Source organism: Lynx canadensis, chromosome B3, assembly GCF_007474595.2.
Source record: "Lynx canadensis isolate LIC74 chromosome B3, mLynCan4.pri.v2, whole genome shotgun sequence".
NCBI classification, from domain to species: Eukaryota; Metazoa; Chordata; class Mammalia; order Carnivora; family Felidae; genus Lynx; species Lynx canadensis.
In genome coordinates, this window is record NC_044308.2 from 9,512,352 (window position 1) to 9,536,647 (window position 24,296).

The window sequence follows — 24,296 nt, forward strand, 5'->3', positions numbered from 1 at the left end:
AAAAGTAGAAAAGGAAAAAATTTCACATTCACGAAACCATTTCATATGCAACAGGCATCAGCGATGAACAAGTACCTATATCTTATTTCCCTGAAGCAGACGTGACATTGTTTTAAAAGACGGTTTAATCACGGATTAAGCAAAATGAGATGCTGGTTAGTACACTAAGCTCAGAGGCAACATGGTTAGTCCATCAAGTTAGTGAACTCTGTACCTTCTCCTATGAATGGGGGGTCTCCTGACAACGTCCCCAAGAACTCGCAATGAACTGAAAATGAATGGTGGAAGACGTCAGTGTCAAGGTGAAACAAAATGGACACAAATGCATGAAGCACACGGACATCACAAAGGGAAGAGACAATCCACACAGACAAACGGTACAGGAAGTGAGGGAATGAAAAACTGAGCAGTAAGAAACATCAGAACCAAAGAGGCCGGACAGCCTGACAAATCCTGGGAAGGGTTACTTTGCTCCCTCCCTCCTTCCTCCAAAGGGTTAATCAGGTGACAAGGAATGAGGTTTATTAAATTACAAAAGTAAAAGGATTAAAAAAGGCCATTTGAAGCTGTAAAAGGGTCTTAAGACTTTAAAATTCAGCTTATACTCTATGCAGATAATGTGGTAAGCATCAAACTAATTCAAGTCATTCCATTATCTCCAGAGGCATGGGGGGGGGGGGCAGAGGTGTGAGGTGATCCTTAAGGCGAGGCTCAAATAGGAGAGGCCATGATACTGTACAGGTTGAAAATAAAGATAACTGATAAGGTTCCAGTCTTAGTTCAGTCTTGTAATCTCAGGCAAATCATTAGGTCTGAGCTTCAATTTCCTCATCTGGGCTACAGTCCTATCCAGCCCTGAAATCAAAGTCAAGGCACAAGGACCCCCAGTGGGCTATAAAGAAAAATGGATTGCATATAAAATAAACCCTTGTTTCTTGATGTTGTTATCATCTCTGACAATACGTCCTTCCATCCTTCCTTCCTTCCCTTCCTCCTTATTATTTATTTATTTATAATGGTATGAACGCTTTCTCTCTTTTTTTTTTTTTTTAACGTTTATTTATTTTTGAGACAGAGAGAGACAGAGCATGAACGGGGGAGGGAGTGAGGGAGACACAGAATCTGAAACAGGCTCCAGGCTCTGAGCTGTCAGCACAGAGCCCGACGCGGGGCTCGAACTCACGCACTGCGAGATCATGACCTGAGCCGAAGTCGGCTGCTTAACCGACTGAGCCACCCAAGCGCCCCAGATGCTTTCTTTAAAAAAAAAAGTACAGCGTGAATAAAGCTGGCAAGGAGAGCTTTTAGAAATGGCTTTTTACATAATCTATGATTTTGATCGTGTATAAAAACTACCCACCAGATAAAACTGCAGGTTTTCAAGGGCAGACCCTGAACTCCACCAATGTGGGGTCACAGAAAATTACGTGACATGGTCTGTTACTAAAAGAGTCTGAGAAGAGTAGCAAATTAACAAAGTGTAAGGTATTACCGTGAGCTCCATGAAGGCAGGACTTTGTCTCGTTCACCTCTGTGTCTCTAGAACCTAGAAATGCCTGGCACATAGTGGGTGCTCAATGTATGTTGGCTGAATAAAAGAATAAATGAGGGGCGCCTGGGTGGCTTAGTCGATTAAGTATCTGACTCTTGGTTTCAGCTCAGGTCACGATCTCACGGTTTCGTGGGTTCGAGCCCTACATCGGGCTCTGTGCTGGCAGAAAGGAGCCTGCTCGGGATTCATTCATTCTCTCCCTCTCCCTCCCGCTCCTACTCACGATCTCTCTCTCTCAAAAATAAATAAAACCTTAAAAAAAAAAAAGAATAAATGAGTGAATGTAATCCGATTACATGCATCTATAGCTATGAAATCTGAGCCATGTCAAGGAATTTTTGTTTTAAAAAAGCAGTACCTGCTCCAGGTGAGTTTTTCACATGACCTGTTTTAAAACAACTGTCAGCCTGCCCCCTTAGCTGCTTTTCTTCATCAAGAAAGTAGCTCTCTTGTAAGCACAACTTTGTATATCTGATGGGCATCACGGCACTTGTTCGTTAGAGCTAAAATCATTTGCTTAAATTCCTGTAAGCAGACTGTGGTCAGAAGCCAACTCTAAACCGCTTTATAGCCTGCTTCCAAACTGAAGGTCTGAGACCGGGTCATATGTACACAAGTCCCCAAAGACTGGAGCATACATGGAAAACTACCAACAATTCAATGACACTGAATGATTCTCCGGTTCTCTTGCTGATTAAGTAATAACTTAGGCTTTAACAAAACTTTCTGCATTAGAAACGGAGGACAATTCCTGGGAAGCAGTGTGAAAGTGGAGAGTATTTGGACTGTAAGATTTCATGTCTGTTTCAAAACTGACAGGACACTATTCCCTCCAAAAGTTTTTAATCTAAGCATTTTATGAACAGATCTGGCCTGAAGGACTATTCCTGTTCATTAAACACCCACCATGTAGCAACCATATTTCACTTGAGGTTTTTATTATTACACCTATCCTTAGAGAGGCAGGTATTCTACAGATGAGAAAATTAAAGCCCAGAGGGATCAGGTAACTTGCCCAAGGTTATCTACACAGTGATTTCTAGAGCTGGGGTCTGAACCCAGATGTTCCCGATTCCAAAGCCCTCTAGGCTTTCTTCTGTACCATGGTGTCTCCTACGTTCTTTTACCACGATAACACCGGATCACACGATCAAAAGCAAGCAGACACTGAGAGAGGGAACAAATAGCCGTGCCGGGTCCCGCTCACCTGCGCTGATTCATTTCCGCGTCGCTGGCCGCGTTCTTCCCAGGACCCCAGCTGTGCCTCCGGAAAGGGGACAGGGAGCGCATCGAGCCCCTCAGCACAGAGCGGTTCGTGGGTACTTCGGTGATGCTGTCCATCTCCTCCTCGTCCATCTCACCTGAGCCAGCAGCTTCGCCCTCACTCTCTCGACCCTCAGCTCCAGCCCCATGGCTGTAGAAGCTGTCGAGACACTGCTGATCTCTGGACCTGTTCAAATTTGAAATCTGGGGGAGGGATACGTCACTGCCATGAGAGGAATGTCGATCCAAGGAAGCCGTGTCATCGGTGGAGGAACTGGATCCGGTGATATCACAGACCAACTGCTCTTCCTCGGGCTGTAACGGAGAGAAGGCATGCACAGTTGAAAATGGCAGGACCCAGAGGACAGCCTCATTATCCCCGGTCCAGGAGTGGCTGTAGAGTGACCGCAAGGTCACAGCATGATCACAGTTGGATTCAAATGGCTGCCAATGAAGGCCAAGTCTAGGTCTGTGCTCTTTCTCCCCTCTTATTAGAGGCAGACAGAACATTCCCTTCTTATGGGGGACCAGCATCTACCTCGGGCTCAGGTCAGTTCTGTAGGCCAATACCATACACTGGAAGGAAGAGAACTCTTGAGTTACCTGGGGTTTCTGTTGCATAAATGTTGCATAAAAACTCTATAAACTCATATACTCTTAGGTTTAATTCCCTGCAAACCCCAACCCCCCCCCCCCAAGCTTTAACTAAAAACAAGGTTGTCTGCTTGGCTACAATAATGTCGTTCTGAAGTCGATATTCCAAAAGCAAGTCTGCAATTGTTTTTAGGGTCCTTTTGCAAAATGCAGAATTGCTTATGACCCTACCTAAGGTCTGCCAAAAAGCCCATATTCTGGCCACAAATGCCTGACTAGAAGAACTCGATTCCTTTTCCTCCTTTCACACAGAACTGGCAGTGTTATCAAGCCAAATGTCACATAAAATAACCAAGTCCTGGCAATGGAGTCTTTAGTGAGTGATGATGTTCTTTTCCCCGGCCAACTTCTGGAGCCTGCAACAGTACAGTTTTGATCCCAAGTAACCTGACAGTCCTCTGTTTGCTACACACAGCACAACACATACATTGAGAGAAAGATGAACACTCTGACATTCAAAAGATGAATTTATCCAGAAGATACACAGAAGTATTTAGAAGACGCATGATCCCACTCTCAGATTTGGGCACTGAACTGTCTTAGCATCTTTATTTTATTGTGTTCTTGTAGGCTAGAGAGCAGGGATGAGGGAAAGCCATTCTGTGGTTATTTTTCCTTCTTTACAGCATTTTCCTAATTAGCCAGTCTACTCAAAGCTTTAATTAAGAGTAAAGAAACTTACAGTTCTTTGAGAAAGATTTTAAAAATTATGCAAACTAATGAGCACTTTCAGCTTTGGAATAGAAAACAAGACCTATCTATTCTAGAAGAAGAGTATTTTCAAATGTTTACGCTAACACTTCAAAACATTCTTTATAATGTTTGGGCTGAATCTTGTCAGCTCTCAGGAGTTTTTCTTCACTCTGTGGCATCCGGCTTCCTCAGTTAATTGCTCCCTAAATGATGCATGAGGGCTGAGACTGACAGGGAGGTGTGAGGGTCACTGGGATCCAGATGGGCTCTCGGGCCCTCCCAGTGAGGAGCAGCAGCAGCAGGATGTGAACCCAGGGCGATTTCAACTAAAACTGCCCTGTTCTGATCATCTTTAAGAAACCCTGTAAGGATAAGATCTCGAGGTCCGTATCAGCAAAGTCCTGTGTGTCCTTCACTGGGCCACAGTATTAAAAAAAAAAAAAAAAAAAAAAATGATGCTTTCACCAAACTGATTCTAAAATAGGGTAGGTATTATTTTAAAATAAAATCATCAAGGGACGGACGCCTGGGTGCCTAAGTCCCTTGAATGTCTGACTCTTGACTTTGGCTCAGGTCATGATCTCACTGTTTGTGAATTCGAGCCTTGCATCAGGCTCTGTGCTGTCAGTCTGCTTAGGATTCTGTCTACCACTCTCTGTGCCCCTCTCCCGCTTGCTCTCTATCTCTCTCTTAAAGTAAGGGGCACCTGGGTGGCTCTGTCGGTTAGGCATCCGACTTTGGCTCAGGTCATGGTCTCATAGTTCACGAGTTCACGCCCTACATGGGGCTCTGTGCTGACAGCTCGGAGCCTGGAACCTGCTTCAGATTCTGTGTCTCCCTCTCTCTCTCTCTGCCCCTTCCCTGCTCACGCTCTGTCTCTCTCTGTCTCTCAAAAGTAAATAAACATTAAAAACAATTTTTTTTAAAGATCAATTTCACCTGTTCCTGCTGTCCTTTTGTAAGGTGGCTGCTAGAAAGTTTACACTAACATAATGTATTTCTATTGGAGAATACTGGCCTGGACGCTTAAAAGCAATGGTGGGTAGGGGGCGCCTGGGTGGCTCAGTCGGTTGAGCGTCCGACTTCGGCTCAGGTCATGATCTCGCGGTCCGTGGGTTTGAGCCCCGCGTCGGGCTCTGTGCTGACAGCTCAGAGCCTGGAGCCTGCTTCGGATTCTGCGTCTCCCTCTTTCTCTGTCCCTCCCCTTCACCCCCCCCCCCCAAATAAACACTAAAAAAAAATTTTAATAAAATCATCCACTATTCTTTTTTAGTGAGGACTGCTCTCCAGAGGAACAATGTAAATGGTCACAAATTCCAAGTTCAGGATGCCAGCTTTCTCCCTGCCTCCTCCTCAAATTCATGTCCTTCTCAGAACGTGACCTTATTTGGAAACTGGGTCCTGCACAGGTCATTAGTTCAGATGAGGTCATACGATGGTAGGGTGGCCGTGGTGTCCTCAGAAGAGACACAGGAGACACACCGGGGGGTGGAGCCTGGAGCAACGGGTTTCGGACCCAAGGACGGCCAAGGAGCGCCGACCAGAGCCTCCCGAGGGAAAGCAGCCCCTGACACCCTGGTTGTGGGACCTCCTGCCTCCAAAACAGTGAAGGAAAGAATTTATGTTGTTTGGAGCCACCCGATCTGTGCTAAGTGGTTACAGCAGCTGTCCCCTGCTTGATTTCTAGTTCTCGGAACAGTGCCAAGGGACAGAACGGGAATGATAAAATGAAATGTGGGATGAGCCCGTCCTAAAGCACACAGGCAAGGCCTCGAAGGAAATGAAAAGGAGCTGAAGTTTCCATTTAGCCATTTATCATATATTCTTATGAATCCATGCTTCCCGATCAGGAAGTGCCATGCGGACAGAGGAACAGGCCCTGCTCAGGTTGGCACCTGCTGGTCTCGGAAGGGCGCCGCGCCGCCTTGAAAGAAGGCCTGCGGTCGCCCTGGCACTTCCCCGACCTGAGACTTAAAGAACAAGCATCCACCCTTCTGTGAGACATGAAAACAAGGTGGGGAAGTTATTGGTGGCCTTTTGATACCCTGTCCGGGGTATGTCCTCCACACAGCGTTGTTTCAATGTGTGCCAAGATGTTTCTTGGTGTGTACTTTTAACTCTGATAAACAAACAAACAAACAAACAAATCCCTAAAACTAAATAACCAGGGTGTTCCCACCCCCTCCCACTACCCCCTCCCCCCCCCACAGTACACATGAGTTCTTTAGTCTTGCGACTCCTGGTAAGAATGATGTGCACAGAGTGTAGTATTCTCACACTCAAGTATTCTTATTGTAACTTTCAACTCTTATTATGAGCTGGTGGTTATTACCCGAGAAAGGGAAAAATAGGACACACTCAGAAATCACTGATCTCTCTTCTTAAGTACTGAGGTGGATGGGTTTTCTTTAATGCCGGACTGAATCTAAAGAAGGCTCTGAGTTACTTTTTCCCAAGACTTGAAGTGTTCTCAAGAGAATTTCATGGCTTCATCAAGTCTTCACACTATCCTGGCGAAACAGAAAGCAGTCCCTGGAGGAACCAGAAACCACACTGGGAATGTGGTCAGAGACTTTTGATAGCTATGCATGTGTCTGTGGATAAGCCACTTTTTCACTTCGTCTATCTATCTAATATGATGATCTTTACATCTAAAGAGGCTAGACCTGGGGCACCTGGGTGGCGCAGTCGGTTAAGCGTCCGACTTCAGCCAGGTCACGATCTCGCGGTCCGTGAGTTCGAGCCCCGCGTCGGGCTCTGGGCTGATGGCTCAGAGCCTGGAGCCTGTTTCCGATTCTGTGTCTCCCTCTCTCTCTGCCCCTCCCCCGTTCATGCTCTTTCTCTCTCTGTCCCAAAAATAAATAAACATTGAAAAAAAAATTAAAAAAAAATAAAATAAAATAAAGAGGCTAGACCTTGATATAAGGCCTGTTGCAAGGTACTATTTTTAATCATGAGCAGGGAAAACAAGTGGCTTTTTTAAACGTCTGATTTTTTTTTTTTCAATATTCCCTTCCAGTCACTGAATTTATTTGTGCTTTAGTTCTTAAGGGATCTGCCAAATCAGAATATGAGAACTGTTACTTCCATCATTCTCCCCTCTCCTCACAGAAAGTACCACGTTTTAGGGATGCTGTTTTTCCATTTACACATCAGAAAGGGGAAAAACTTATGGCTTCTGTCACATAATAGAATGTTCCAGGCCTGACATTTGAAGCCATTCTTAACGGTTTTTGAGTTATGTGTCAGTCTTTCTTTAGAGAGGTTTTTAAAATGTCTGCTAACTAAATGACTTTCAGAGACTTCGGAAATTAGTCCTGATTGTATGGAAAAATGGTGCTCTGGGGTCAGTTTAACTAGTACATGTTTAAAAACCTGGTTTTGACTCCATGTAAATCCAATGTATTAGTTAAATTGGTCCCATGGCACCATTCCTTCAGGTGGTCAGGAGGGACAGCCTAAGTTCCTGAAAGTCATTTAATATATTTAAGAAACACATATATATACGTGTGTGTGTGCGCGTGCGCGCCTATTTTAGAAAAAAATCCATAGCTTTTCTTCCCCTAGTCTTACAAGCAGATGGCCAAAACAATTCTCTGCTAAATACACGTTGTCTTTTTCTCCTACGTTGTGGTACTGAGAGTGGCAGAGAAGTCAAGGGGACGGAGAAAGGCAGACGGAGAGAAGGGGTGGCTGGGCGTTGCCCGTGTGTGAGGGAGCAAGTGTACCGGGAGAAAGAACACTGGGTCCATACTGGAGACTGGCACGGGAACCCTCCCTCCCTTGAGCTGCCATCACTGGTTTTCCTCCTGCACGTGGGAGGATCGAAACACACACAAAAACCATCATCTCTACCAACATCCTTCCTTTTTTACAGCTTAGGCAATCCTGGAAATCTGCAAATGGTTACCAGGCTAGCAAGAGTCTCCAGCAGTCCAAGAGAAATGGCAAGGAATGGGCCCAGTAAGTAACACCAAGGTATGCGCACTATTATTCTTCACAAGCGCCAGTCTCTGCCGGACAGCCTGGACTCCAGCGGCAGGAGCTGAGCTGATGGAGTGACCCAAGGATACCGTTTTGCTTAATTTAAGGTCACATAAGCGAAGAAAACTGAAACTGCCAAATAATGAGGTAGATGAAAGTTAACGAAAAAGGCTCAACAATGATGCTGTCTATACAAACAGCTTGAGAAAGTAGGTCTGTCACTTAATACACATGCAGCATGACTATTCCATAAATGTGAGTCCTAATTACTGGGTATTGCCACCTGTGGGGCTCTGTATTCAGTGACTTAGTCGTATTCTTTTAATATTTGATTTAGTAGACTGTGGAGCCTGGGTGGCTCGGGCAGTTGAGCATCTGACTCTTAATTTCGGCTCAGGTCCCAGGGTTGTGGGATAGATTTCTGAGTCCGGCTCCGCGCTGGGCATGGGGCCTGTTTAAGATTCTCTTTCTCTCCCTCTGCCCCTCTCCCCAGCTTGCATGCTCGCTCTAAAATTAAATAAGTAAGTAAGTAAATAAGTAAGGGACACCTGGGTGGCTCCGTTGGTTGAGCGTCTGACTTTGGCTCAAATCATGGTCTCAGGATTTGTGAGTTCAAGTCCCGGATCGGGCTGTCTGCCGGCAGCACAGTACCTGCTTGCGGTTTCTTTCTCCCTCTCTCTCTGCCCCTACCCCATTCGCACCATCTCTCTCTTAAAATAAACTTAAAGAAAAAAATTTAAAAAACTGATTTAGTAGGTATTCTTACTCTCATTGTACAGATGAGAAACCAGTGGTTCAGTGAGCTTATGTAATAAGATTCTAAATTAACTGGTCTGGGGTAAGGCCCAGATTCTTTTTCTTCTTTAAGCTCTCTAGATGATTCTAAGTATAACTGGGACTCAGTCTTATTATTATATGCTACAGAGCTATGACAAAAATGTTTTAAAAAATTAAGATGGACTCCAGTCCTAAATGTAAAAGCTAAAACATAAATCTTCTGAAAGAAAACATCTTGACTGGGGGCAGACCAATCAGTAACAGGACAGGACACAGGGAGCAAAAGCCATAAAAAATTTGATAAATTACCCTTCATCAAAACTCTAAACATTCAGTACATCAAGACACGTTTATGGAAGTGAGGAGGGAAAACCATATACTGGAAGAAAACATTTGCAAAACATAAATCTAACAAAGGACTGGTATCCAGGATACATATACAATACCTACTTCTCAACAACAAAAAGACAACACTCCATTTTTTTTTTTTTTAAATGGGCAAGAAATGTGAACAGACACTTCACAAAGGAAGATAACTAAGTGGCTAATAAACACATGAAAATGTGTTTAACATCATCACTGGTTGTCAAGGAAATGCAAGTCAAAGCGATAATGAGCTACCACTTATGTGCACGCCAGAAATGCTGAAGTTGAAACAAAACAATTATATGTGTTGGTAAAAACATGGAACAACTAAAATTCTCATATATTGCTGGTGAGGATGTAAAATGATACAACCACTTTGGAAAAAGGCCTGGCAATTTCTTATAAAACTAAACCAGGTTTCCTACCATAAATGATGTATCAGCCCATCAATTCCACTCATTTACCGAACAGAAATAATAACATTTATACTCCATTTGTAGGACGTTCTGAAATAAGGAAAACTAACCTGCGATGGGAAAAAATTATAACAGTTGTTGCCTCTGGGGGTTGGAGAGGAGACAGATGGAGGAGGGGCATGAGGAAATTTCCAAAGAAATGGTAATAGCCTTATCCATATGGGGGTTTGGGTTACAAAGATAAATGAATTTATCAAAAGTCACTGAGGCACAGCTATTATGGAAAACAGTATGTCGGTCCCTCAAAAACTTAAAAGTAGAACTCTCTATATAATCCAGCAATATCCCATGTCTAGGTATGTGTCCACAGGAAATAAAGCCGCCATCTTGAAGACCTATCTGCACCCCCACGTCCATAGCGGCATTATTCACAGCAACCAAGACATGTAAACATCTTAAGTGTCCACACACGGATGAATAGGGAATGGAAATATTACTCAGAGTTAAAATAGAAGGAAATCCTGCCATTTGCAACAACATGAATGGACCCTGAAGGCATCAGCCTCAGTGAAATAAGCCAGAGAATGACATGACCTCGCTTCTATATGGAATCTAAGAATGGCAAACAGCCAGAATGATGGTTACCCGGGGGTGGGAGGGTAGGGGAAACGTAGAGAGGTTACCTAAAGTGAACAAAGTTTACCTAAAATTATGAGGTGAATAAATTCCGAAGACCTAAGGTACAGCATGATGACTACAGATATTATGTACTTGACATTTGCGAGGAAAGTTAAGTCTCAAGTGCTGTTACCACACACACAAAAAGGTAACTCTGAGGTGACAGATACACTGGCCTGACTGTGGTAAGCATTTCATGATGTATATGTCTATCGAAACATCATCTTGTGTGCTTTAAATATGTATAGTTTTTGTCAATTGTAACTCAGTAATACTGGGAAAGTCACTGAATAATAACCTTCACGCTACATCGCACTTTGTGTAAATTTTATGTAAAAAACCCCAGCAAACAACAACTCTATAAACACATACAGAATTCTAAGTATTTAGGGGTAAAAGTAGACTGATATCTGTAACCTATTTAGAAACACATCCAAGAAATTAAAATTAGATGGACTGGTGGATGGAGAAACAATGGGCAGATACACAGCTGTGTAACAAAGTATAGTAAGTTAACGGGAGAGCCAGGCTGGTAGGCATTCACTGCCGAGCTCTTCCAACTGTCCTGTATATTTCAGAATTTTCTCAATAAAATGCTGGGGGGGGGGGGGAGGGGAAATACCTGACTGGCTCTCTTAACCAGAAGTCACACTACATAGGTGATACACAGATATATAGAGAGGGATAAATATTATATAACATATGAATGTATAAATATAAAAACAACTACACACTTTATATATCTTATTACCACACCTGAAGGGATCCTGTTTCATACTGTCAAAATACTAGTCCTTTAATTTTTAATAATTTATTTGTTAAATATTTGTAAACTGTTGTCTATATCATATATAAGGCACTCTGCCATGTGCCTTGGAAAATAGCAGCTCACATTTTAAATATCTACTATGTGCCAACTGTTTACGTCTGTCTGTCCGTCCGTCCATCCATCCATCCATCAGGCTTCACACCCAGCATGGAGCCCAAAGCAGGGTTTGAACTGACGACCCTGAGATCAAGAGTCAAACGCTTAACCAACTGAGCCACCCAAGTGCCGCTACGTGCAATAATTTAGCTAAGAACCTTAAGCATGGGACAGCAAGCTGTTCCACAGTCCTGAACTTACAATAACTTGTGCATAAACAAGAATAGTTTTTTTAATTTGGATTCTGTAGGTATATCTACTTTTATCCCTGGAAGGTTAATTTTCGGCTTGGTGATCAATACTTGAGAGCAAACTACATAGCACATGAAGGCAAGAATATTCCCTTAAGGTTTAGCATCTTAGGGGAGTTACTCTGATTTTCTTAATTGTGGATACATTTTATAACCTGGAGATAAATAAAACAAGGTGTAAGCGTTTTATCTAAATCTCTTAGGGAAAAGAGGCAGCAACTACCAGTATGTTTGTGGATTTCAATTAACCTTCTGGATAACAGGGTGGCCTAGATTGTGTATTTTATAATCTCTCTTTCTTAGCTAGTGTCCAGAAAAATCCCAGGATTTCTTCTTACTTTAAAAACAAAATCTAAATGTTATGCTGTTGCTCTATAGAAGGAAGACTTCAGGAAATATTCCTAAGAGTAATCACAAAGCTCCTAACACCAAACAGTTCTCTTTACGAGAAGGCTTATTGAGTGGGCATAGAAAGTTAAGGCGGAAAGTTTGTGACAAGCATTGCAGGCTGCTAGAGACCTCTGTGAGGTCAGAGTCACACAAATGGCTGCAGGAAGTGACCTAACGCATCACTCACAGTGCACAGAAAAGCATGCTGCGATGCGTTGCCCAGGGAGGATTTTTTCGACAAGGGAGAGGGGAAGGAATTCTAGGACGGGTGATGTTTCACAGTGTGCACCGTGTGGCTGTCCACTGAGGAAGACGGTGAAGGAGGCTGCTGATGGCCTGTCTGCCATCACTCTGCTTCTGTGTAAATCACTGGCTATTTGGGTGCCTGGGTGGCTCAGTCGGTTGAGTGTCCGACTCTGGCTCAGGTCATGGTCTCATGGTTCCTGAGTTCAAGCCCCACACTGTGCTCTCTGCTGTCAGAGAGCCTTTTGTCGCCTTCTCTCTCTGCCCCTCTCCCCCACTCACGTGCTCTCTCTCTCTCTCTCTCTCAAAAATAAACATTAAAAAGAAATAAATCACTGGCTATTAAAGGAGGTATTGAGAGATTGAGAGCAAAATAACAGAAAGGAAACAGATTTGAGAGTGAGGCCTACGTACAAGTCTCCATTCTGTTACTGAACAGCTGAGTAATTTGGACTACACTTGTTGACCAATCAGAGCCTGGATTTTCTTAGGAGTTTCATGAGATTAAAACCACCCACCCCGCAGGGCTTCTGGGAGCAGAAATGGGATCACATATATAAAACATTCAGTTCAGTGACGAGCACTTTGTTAAGTATTAGCCTGCCCCTCCCTCCCTCCCTCCCTCCCTCCCTCTCTCTCTCTCTCTCTCTCTCTCTCTCTCTCTCTCTCTCTCTCTCTCTCCGTTTCCTTGCATATGCAAACCCTTGGTTTTATGAATGCTGGACAAGACAGTTACTGCAAAACCTCTCCTGGTCACAAACAACTTTGGTCAAGTGGAGACAACTAAGATGAAGAACCTTCCAGACCTCTACCCAGACCATGAGACATTCTCACGTGTGCGTGAAGAGACCACCGTGCGTCTGCCATTTCTGATTTTTCCGAGGCACTCGGGGATGCAATGTGGGTAAAAGCCGATTTGGGGAGCACGCTTCAGCTTTTAACAATCTTATCTGTCTAGTCATCCTGAAAAAGCTGCCAAATCTAGCAGTGGCCATTCTTATGAACAATCTCGTAAATACTTTTGGCAGTCTGAAGAAGGCAAAACACAGGAAATCTGAATTCTCTTTAGCTAGGGAAATCACTCAGCTTAGTGACCAGAAAGAACTATCATTCTGCAGAGCTGGTAACACCCAGGGACAAGCTGGCAGATGCCCAGGAGGGGAGTGACAAGTATTTCTTAATGAAGACTTTGCAATTTCAAAATAACTTTTGACCATGAAAAATTTCAAGCACACATAAATGTTTAACAAATCCGAATGTATCCATGACCCCGTTTCAGTGACTGTCAGTGATTTGATTTTAAAGCTAGAACTTAGAAATACTACCTCATCTGTCTACCCAAGACAAAAGTGATAGATTTTGAGAAACACGTCCCTTCAGAACGGTATTCCCCTTGGGGGTAGGGAAGATTCAGAAGTCCTTACAATGAAAACCTCAAAATCACAGTGGAAATTACCCAAATTCTGTTATTTCCAAAACAAAAATCAAAAAACAAAAAACATCATCATTTCCTAGAGAGCTTCAGAGTAGGACAGATCTTCCCAGTGTGCATTTTTTACTTTATAGAACCCACTAAATCAACTTGCTAGGATTAAGAACAGGAATCCTGCAGTTCTGCACAGTTTTCCAAGGACCTCTGGGAGACAGTGCACACAAGGTAAAGGAAGAAGGTAGAAAAGAGGGGAGGCCAAGTGAGCACGAGAGAGCCCCTGGACAAAAATGAAACAAAAGCAGCTGAAGGTACCTCCACAAAGGCTTTAACTACGTTCCAGCCCGGAATCCCAGAATGCCAAGTCTCTACCGTGACTTTTAGACACAGCATCCTCACACCGTGCTGGAGAAGCTCATCACCCACTAACACCACTGCTCTGGTCCCTTCTGCAGGGTCCTCATTAAGCCTTCATAAAGGCGTCTTCACAGCTGCCTTGTTTGTGCCCCGTCGCCCCCTCGCGATGGAGACAACCACGCATGGTGTGTGACTGAGAACCACTTGCTGATCCTGCTGTGGGAAAGCCCGAGATTCTTCTCAGGAGACAAAACAGAACTCGCTGCAACTAGCTACAAACGTAAGCAAAAGAAAGCAAACCGCCCCCATCCCCCACCCCCTCAGAGAGCCTCAAATTAAATGAAAACGCAAGGTGACTCATGAGCATGGGCTTGGCTTTCCACTGGGGAGAAGACAGTCTGGGTTCCCTCACAGAGATCTAGAAAGTTCAATTAAGCAGCTAGATGAGGAGGGGTGACATCAGCAAGCTCAGCAGCGAGCTTCAAGCCTAAACACATTAATCAGAAATGACTCTATGGTTGGTTTACACACATGACGTGTTGCAGTCTTAGCTGTGGTCCCTTCCTGCCCACTCAGAAGAATTCACTGTCGTCTGATTTAATTCACACCAAAGGAGCTTCCATTTCTTTAGGCTTTAAAACCTGCATGTAACCAACCACGATTCTACATAAGATAAAATGGCCAATGCCTTTTTCTAAGCCCCAGCAAGCTGGAGCTCCCTTCTCCAGAAGGGAGGACATAACACTTTTCTATGATCATACAGAGTGGGGGAGACGCTCAGTACGGTCAGCAGGGTCACTACCGACCAGCACGAGTTGCACACCGAGGTAGACTGTACCTTGGAGAAGATGATGCTGTCCACTTCTTCGCTGGGTGACTGAAAGAGGTCAGAGTCACTTCCGGATTCTCGTTTGAGCACACCTGGTTTTGAGGCACACTCTCTGGCCAGTCCAACATCCAGGAAGCTGTCACATCCTGAATAGAAAATGTATTCAACCAATACGTAAAAAAAAAAAATTTTTTTTTACTTTCTTTTCATTCCAGCAAGTAGCCTTTTAAGTCAACCAACTAACCTCTCTGTTCCCCCAGTAGTAAGAAGCTGTAAAGGACACAGTCAAATTAGTAGCTTTCAACTCTGGTTATTCCAATTCTAGGGTGATCATTACTACAGGACAACCATGAATTTCCCATGTAAACAAAAGGTACAAAAAGATAAAATGGTAATTTAGAACCATAATTCCATCTGTATTAGATATTTAAGTGGCAATCTTTTCCTTTTGGTAATTAGAGAGTATTTTCTTTCGCTATCAAAATCAGAAGTCCTTTATTAGGAAACTATGAGATAGGGTTTATGGCCAATTTCTAAGACGTTAAGTTCTTTCTGGAAACTTGTTACTTATCAAATATTGGGATAAAAGACAAAGGGGGAGCATATCTAACATAAATATCAGCGTATTACACTTATGGGTTCTGTTGAGTGAGAAAAGAAATACAATTATTTTTCTAACTTAAACAGATGACACTGGGGAGAGGGGAAATATACTAATGAAGAAAAATGTATCATGTAGAATCTGTCTTCAGTTCAATAATTAGCACAGGGACTCTGGTAAACAAGAGGGAGGAGGCCCTGACAGAAATATTATACTGTCTATCAAGGAATTCTCAAGACTTAGTACATTGAAATTAGCAAGGTATTTAACCCATTCTCTCCTATTAATTCTGTAAACAAAATATGACCTGGTAGCAACAGAATTAAACACATATGTATGTGGTAAAACCAAAAGCCCAAAAGAAAGTCAATTAATAGGTAGGTATCAACCTCCTTTAAGTAGTCTGGAGAGTGTGGTATCTCCATTGTGGTTAGCACTTTTCTGTGTGATTCAGTCAGACACGTATCAACCCTGCAGCTGATACTAGGTGATGAGGAACATAGTAGACGAGCTGACTACCTAGCAGTTCATGAGAACGCTACCTGGAAATTTTGGTTGGAGGCAGATTCAAGAGGAGTTGACAACACAAGGTGAAAGCAAAACCAAAAAAAACCACAACGGTTTTAGACTCTATGAACAGACAGTATACCCAAGTCCAAAATGGAAACAGTCCTGCCACTATGTGACGGCTAGAACTCACCGACAGGATTGTTTGTTTCTAGGTAACATTTATTTTTATTTATTTTCTAATGTATGTTTATTTTTGAGAGAGAGAGAGAGAGAGACAACGCATGAGCCGGGGAGGGACGGGGTGGGGGTGGGGGGGAGGAAGGGAGGCAGACACAGGATCTGAAGCAGGCTCCAGGCTCTGAGCTATCAGCACAGAGTCTGACACGGGGCTCAAACTCAATACGGGGAGATCATGACCTGAGCTGAAGCCAGGTGCTTAACCGACTGAGCCACCCAGGCGCCATGTCCTAGATAACATTTAGATAAAGAACTGATATGAGGCGCCTGGGTCACTGAGTGTTGGGTGTCTGGCTCTTGATTTCATTTTGGGTCATGATCCGAGGTTCATGGGATTGAGCCCTGCATCAGGCCCCGGGCTGAGCACTGAGCCTGCTTGGGATTCTCTCTCTCCTCTCCCTCTCCACTCATGAGCTCTCTTTAAAAAAAAATAAAAATAAAAAACACTGATAGACAGAAATGCACGCATGGTAACGAGGTCACGCCAGTGGAAACCATTGATATACATGTGGCTTGCACAGGAGCTGGAAAAAATGAGTCTGAGGGCAGTTGCAGATCTGTTCTTTGCTGTTCCAGAGGTAGAACAAAAAGCCCACTGAGTGGAAACCACAGAGCTTTAACTCTAGGCTTCTGGGCAATGGGTTAGCAGCTTCATAAAGTAATGACTGTCACTCCACCAGAAGGGGTGGCACAAAGGCTGAATGACTTTGTCAAGAGGTTTCAGAAAAGATGTACACATAGAAAGGAAATGGGACACCAGATAACCCCCAGTGTCTCTCTTAATTCTCAGAGTCCATGTTGGGACAATAATTGTATGTGTATGTATGCTGAGGGATAACGAGAAGAGGATGTTTATTCTTATCTCAATTAGCTAATTATTGATCATTAATAAATTATTTGCCCTGAATTAGCTGGGAATCTTAGAGGAAGGGTCAAAGGAGCAACACACTGGAATATAGGTCACAAACTGGTCACTAAAATTACCTTTTCTCCTAGTAGGGCATTTGACTAGGTACTGAGGATTATCCAAATAAAAAGAGACATTTAAAGAGAGAGAGAGAGAGAGAGAGAGAGAGAGAGAGAGTGTGTGTCTGTGTTTGTGTGTGTGTGCGCCTGCATGGTGGTGGTAGGGGGATAGTATGCAACTTTGTAGTAGAAACAGACATATTAGGAAGACAATTTCAACACAGAAATACACAAATGATGCTACAGGATCCACAGATAAATCTCAGAATGTTTCAGTTGAAGAAAAAAACTGACCTCAATCCATTTCAATCTTGGTCCAAGCTATTTCTGAGTCTTTAGTTCAGTGGGAATAGGCTCTGTCTCTACAAGACTTGGAATCATGGGTATTCTCGACCCAACCCCCCCCCCCCCCCCATTTTGGAGAGTATGGACAAGCTTAGGCGGAGTAGGTGGGTGTAACCTTTCTACTTCTCCCTCTTTCCCCACTTGGAAAAATCAAAAACTCCACTTCATGGTTGAGGGGAAACCAGGGGGCTGGCCAAGAAAAGAAAGGGCTGTCACAGCAACTATGCTGAGCTGCCGACTCTCCACCGGGCAGTCAAATAGACCACGTCCACATTCCAGACTGGAAAACAAACCAACTTGAGACACTCTAATGGAAAATTCACGGGGAATATCCAGATTCGGCCCTGGTAGGAAGAGTTCACCCAGAAAATAAATCCGAGCCAGCACTACAAGGGAGCACAAATCGAGCTGGGGTAAGACTCCGCTGTGTGATACAATCCTGACTGTTGAGTTGGGGGAGTGAGGTGGGGAAGGGTATGAAAACAAGGGATTAGGGGGAGAAAATGACCATAAGCCATTATGCAACCCCACAAACAGAGGGGGGCCCTAAAGGCAAAGCCAATCTACCCCCTGTGTCGTATGTCTTCTCACACGCCCTCTCCTAACGAATAACATGGAGTAGTAACACGTGAAGGTATACGCAAGAACAATGAACACTGGCTGGTTTGAGAGTCACATCTATCTGCCTTAGAGCCAGGTCTGCTTACTTTTAGTACAAAAATCCCAGGCAAGAAGTCATTTAACCCCTTAAGTCTCCACTGCCATACCAATCAAATGGGATGACTGTACCTCCCTCAAATACCTGTAGTGACAGTTAGAAATAATTTATACAAATAGTAGCCACGACTCTGCCCCTCAGCACCCAGCAGGCCTGTGATAAACACATCTAATGAAGTTAAGGCTTCACTAACCCATACTGAGTGATGTAACAAGCATCCAGGACGGACATTACCTTGAGGTGAGCCAGTCCTATTTTATGACTCATACATAATTCTGCCTATAAACTTCTGTGTCCTGAGACATTAGCTTCTTTAAAAGCTAGCAAAACGTGTCATTTTTAAGATGCTCCCTACTCATGTGGGTTTAAAATTATATATAGGCAAACAAATTACAGTAGGGAAAGGGAGGAAAGCCTACCAGCAGCGCCCACTCGCATTTGCTGAACCATGCTAATCGTAATGCACTTGTATTTATTCGTAGTTAAATAAATTTGTATTTATCCAGAGTTGAAGAATATCCAAAGTGATTTTAAAACATATTATCTTCTTTGGTTTTTACACTATTGATCTCTTGAACTGTGTTTATAAAGTAAAGGAAATCTCTAAGATCCAAAGTACCCAGAATTCACCAAACAATTTACCTAAAATCAAAACCTCAGGTCTGAAGTTCCAAAGCACAATCCAGATCTCAGATTTTGCTACAGTGAGATTTAAAAAGACTCTAAGAAGTCAACAAGTGTCTAAGAAGGCCAAGTGTGTTTGTGTGGTGGGGCGGGGGGCAGGGAGAGTCAATAAAATTCAAGATGATGTCCTGGGAAAAATGCTCAGGGGTTCAAAATTCATTTCTTTAAGTGAATAAATTAAACTCTAGTGTGTGAAGAAACTCCTTGTGAACACTCAAGTTGTCAGACAGCCTCATTTAACCCTTCCACAGCAGAGAGCTCTGCTGTCTGGATGGTTGGGAGTAATGACACTTCTGGAAAATGCCCACAACAGCCCAAGATATGGTGAGTAGTATACTTTTAAGTACAAGACTCTAGGGGGGCTGGGTGAGGGAAGTGTCAGCTAAGTCTGTGAATAGGGTCAATCTTGTAACAGGCAGGGACTCTGAACACGACCATCTGAGACAAAACTGGAGAAAAAACACTTTTCGTATTTGTCTCCAACATTTCCTTTGGAGTGAAGTCAGAGCTGAGAATCCGGAGGAAAACTCTTGGGAGACCTAGGATGTGGACAGCGTGCCTTTCAATTTAGTACTATGCGAGACACCCCCAGCTAAACTGTTTCTACAAAGACCAGTCGATGGGGACTCGGTAAGTTTTACGGCAGGTCAGTAAAACTTGTGAAGGTAAACAAAGGTGCTGTTGACTCAGGTCGACTCAGGAGACCAAATGACGTTCACGTGGCAGCTCTGCAACAGGCACAGGGACTGACGTAGAGGCGCCACGTCCTTCAACACCACCCACTGAGGAAAGCTAGCAGTGCTGTACAGATGGGAGACCACAGGGAGCACAGACACTGGGCAACATTCCTCTCTTCACTGTGAATTAGTGGCTACACTGGGTAGAAGGTGGGGCCTCCTACCACAAGCCACGCGCTGTGTCACGAACAAGCCAGGTGTCGGCAGCTGACCCTCACCTGCTGTGACTGATACCTCGACTGCCCACGGTACTTCCAAAGCTGATGGTTCTCGACCCTGGCTGCGCAGTGGACTCGCCAAGGGAGCTTTCAAAGCTTCTGAGGCCCGGCTCACACCCCAGGCCCAACTAAATCAGGACGTCTGGGAGCGGGACCCGGGCAGCAGTGTAGTCCTAAAGCCCCCCAGAGAATTTCAATGCGCAGCTAAAACTGAGGGCTCTCTAGTTTAGTTCTTAGTAAGTATTTACAGCTGTTATCGGATTGAGAAACCACGATCATATGTACGCACACAGCAGAGACGCCTTCACAGAATCAGTAAGTCATAAAGCCACACGTGAAGACTTACCACTAAAACGAAACTTAGGTAATTACATGACACTACTCATTCTCAGGGGGGCCAAAAACGCCTACAAACCCAAACTGCTCTTATCCCCTTCTTCTGACTTACTGTATGGCCTGGTCAGGAAGGACAGACCTCCGAAAACGCTCTGGTAATTAGAGGGGGGCTCCAGAGCTAGGAAATGGACGTTTTTAGATACAGTTATTCACGCAACTGGAAGCTGGAAAACCCCGGCTCACCTGGGCTCTGTGTGGGAGCCAAGAGAGACGCTGCATCAGGGCACGGCTGTATTGTACACCAGCTTTCCCGGTTTATCTGAAGGAAAGAGAAACAGATCAATGTTCAGATAGTGAAGCAATGTGGGATGATGTGATGGCTGCTGCAAACATATCTACTGTACCAACACTCCTACTTTTTTCTTTAATACTTTATGATACAGTAGGTAAAATTATAGGAAGGAAAAAAAAACCCCTTTCACAACACAATCAAGGCATGCCCTACTCCACTAAGGCTCTAAGGAGACCATCAGTAAAAGCAACAGGAAAAAGACACACAAGGAGGAAGGCCTGGTGCCAGCCGAGGGTGAAATAATATAAGAATAATACATTTAATATGTAACACAGTGATAATGATGAGTAACACGAAATGCATCGCAGATTACAATACATATTTGATCTCTTCATTTACAAGTTAAAAACACAAAAATAACTTCTGTTTCTTCAAGATTTACTATCCACTGGGTATCAGGTTAGGATTCTATGTACATTATCTAAATCCCCACAAGAGCTTCGAGAAGTCTGTATTATCTGTACCCAAAGAGTAACTAGGCTCAGCGGAGTTGCTGAGATCATTATGACAGCACTGGCGATGGAATACAAGTCTACATGAATCTAAAGCATTTTAAGAAGAGAAGACTCCCTTAAAATATTTTTTTTTTAAAAAACTTAGCCTTTACAATGCTCAGCCATCTTATTAACATCATAACCATCTACTTTCATTACATTTAAGATAGTATGAAATTACCGTGACAGATTTCAAAAGTCGTCTCCCCCGTAACTGATAAAAGAAGTAAACACAAAATCAACAAAGATACAGAAAACTTGAAAAACGTTACCAAGCAGTTTGAGCTAACCAACAAATGCGGAGCAATTCACCCAAAGGCAGCAGGACACACATCTCAAGTACACACGGAATGTTCACCACAACAGACCATATTCAGTGGCATAAGAGAAATCTCAAATTGAAGATTAAAATCATACTACATATGCGCTCTGTCCGCAAGAGTATCAAATCAGAAACCAAAATGAGAAGTTACCTGGAAAAACCGCAAAGATTTAAAAAACAAAGCAAGACAAAAACACACAAAAAAACCTGTTAAAAAATCCATGAATCAAAGAAGAGATCTTTAGGAATTATTATATATTAAATATTAGAAAACATCTCCAACTGAAAAATTCAAACATTGCATATAAAAATTTGTGAGATACAGCTAAAACAGGATTTAGAGCAAAATTTATAACATTAAGTGCCTATATTAGAAAAGAGAGGTCTCAAATCAAAGATCTAAGCTTCTAAGAAACTAGAAAAACAGGTCTCAATGAAATGGAAAACAAAAAGTCAATGAAACCATAACCTGGTTCCCTATATCAGTAAAGCTCTAGCTAGACTGACCAAGACCAAAAGTTACAAACTGCCAGTATCAGGAATTAAAGAAGTCATCATCACAGTTCCAACAGATACCGAAAGGATAACAAAGGGATATTATGCATAACATTACTGTAACAGATTCACAAGTCAGATGAAATGGAAACATTTAATGGAGGGCACAAACTACCAAAATTCGCTCAAGAAGATAAAGATAATCTGAATACCCTTATTCTTTTAAAGACATTGAATTTAGTTAAAAACCTTCCTATAATGAAATCTTCAGGCCCAGATGGTTTCAGTGGTGAATGCCACCAAACACTGAAGGAAGAAATAATGCCAATTCTACACAAACTCTTCTACAAAATACAGGAGGCAGGAACTATATACAGCTTGTTTCTAGGAGTCCAGCATCACACTGCCACCAGAACTAGACAAAGACATTATAAGAAAACGTACATCAGTATCCCTTAGGAACACAGATGCAAAATCCTGAACAAATATTAAGATACCGAATCCAGCAACGTAGAAAAAAGGTCAAGCTGTCATGGCCAAGTTCATCCCACGAAGGGATGAGAGAACAGTATCATCAAATATGCCACATGGGATAAGGCAGAAAGCTCCAGGACGTTCTGTCAAACCAGCTGTTTGACCAACAAGAAACGCAAGGAATTAATACGCTTCTTGCAAACCTAGATCTACATGAAACAAAACAGCAAATCATTTGCTCCTTTTGACTATCTCACCGTTAGGGAGAGGACAGGAGGCAGGGACCAGGGGCCATGCACGTTTTGGTTCCTGGTATGTTACAAACCCATGCCAAAAATTTCAGAGTGATCTGAATGGAAACCGATCTTCTGCTGGGTCCCTGGGATTATGCAAAGTAGGCCCTTTAAAATGTAATTTGAGTGTGCCCAATAAGGAAGTAACCTCAAATTCAGTAACTTTAACAAACCCTACCCATACCTTTCAAAGAAATCAAAGAGCAAATTTTCTTAAAAAAAAAAAAAAAAATCATTCATTCAGAGCAGGATTTCTTTACTGAAAACTACATCTCATTTGAAATGAGCCAAACTTCACCGGAGTGAAATGTTTCTCTGCTAACAGTAGAAACAAGAGTCCAGAACTACTATACTTCAGTAGAAAGCTACATTTTGAGGCTGAAAGAGAAAAAAAAAATTGCTTTTCCTTTTATTCCCCAAATAGGAAAAGACTGCAGGAATACAGCACAAATTCGAATAATTAACAGAAGCAAAAAAGCTGAGAAGATCCTTTAAAGTAGTGAAGAATACGCTGCTCTGAATTGTCATGACATTGTGTTCTCCCTCTGTGACCTTCACTAACTTCAGCCGACATTTTAGGAGACTTTGCTAAAACTCTACATCTCAGAATATTTTTCATTGCCTTTTCAACTCCGTGGCCACTGAGTAAACTGGACATTCTTTGCCTTCAATATGTAAGGGACTGACTGTACTTTTCATGTCCTTTTTTAGGTTTGCGTGTTATAAAAAGTAAGTTAAACAATTTGTAAAATAACATAATATACATAAGCAGTTCATGATATAGTAATAGTATATAATATAAACATGTTTAAAATCGTGTTTTAATAATAAAAATAAAATATTAAAATATTTATTTAAAATAATGTAATAAATACTGAAACAATGAAATTAAGACGAAATCAAATCTCTAACTGAATACACTAATTTCTGAAATAACAGTGGTGAGAACATGTTAATGTTGGAAGAACATTCTTCATGGGTCTCTCCTATCTCTCCATGTCTTGTGAGCAAAGGCATTGATTGTCCTTTTGTTCCAAATTATCTTTTCAAAAATGTGTGTATCAAACAACTCTGGAAGATAGAGATATTGTTTGTTTCTGAAGCAAAGGGCAGGTCTGTCTACTGTCAGCATAACAAAGACAATGTCTCAGTCAAGGGCAAAGATCAGGCAGGCTCAGTGCCCATTATAAGGACTGAAGTTTCCTAAGAGTGGGGTTTCTTGGCCATGACATAGGATCCACCTGGGACCCGCTCTGGGCTGTCCCTGGGGAACTTGGGAAGCAAGAGGAACCAACAAGAAACTGATGCTCATGGTGCTTTTTGTGCAATGAGTAATAAACCCCTTTGCCCCTGACCCAGGAAGCCCTGTGACTTCAGGCAGCAGCCATGAAACTGTCAGACTAACTTGGGAGCTTGAGAGTAGGGTAAAATCTCAGACCTATCACAGTTTTGACAAGTAGTATATATTAAATAGCATCAAAAACACTTAAACACAGGGGCAGGCAGAAGTCTCTTGATATGATCACACCTATGTGGTGAAAAACCTTAATCTGACTCAGTTTTTTCATTGAATGATTATGCCTGAATGAACACAGAGAGACAATATTTATTTTAACTTTTCTGTTGTTTCCCAAATTTTTTTTACAAGTTACTTTTTGGTTTTTACAATTGATTCTGGAAAGCCTTCTATTTCGTAGTAACTTTAAG

At 42.7% G+C, this 24,296-nt stretch overlaps 1 protein-coding gene across 11 annotated transcripts in view; it reads right to left on the reverse strand.

The window, feature by feature from the left end:
- The window catches only part of AKAP13 (A-kinase anchoring protein 13), a 337,945-nt gene that overhangs the window by 83,022 nt on the left and 230,627 nt on the right, over positions 1 to 24,296 (reverse strand). For 9 of the 11 annotated variants that reach the window (XM_030317452.2, XM_030317451.2, XM_030317446.1 and 6 more), the window contains exons 9-12: positions 20,403 to 20,478; positions 14,817 to 14,953; positions 2,760 to 3,130; positions 215 to 268 (exon numbers count right to left, since the gene is read on the reverse strand). In XM_030317452.2, coding sequence (XP_030173312.1) covers positions 215 to 268; positions 2,760 to 3,130; positions 14,817 to 14,953; positions 20,403 to 20,478 — 638 coding nt within the window. The remainder of the gene's footprint in view (positions 1 to 214; positions 269 to 2,759; positions 3,131 to 14,816; positions 14,954 to 20,402; positions 20,479 to 24,296) is intronic. The other 2 variants (XM_030317450.1, XM_030317453.1) reach the window with 1 other exon arrangement.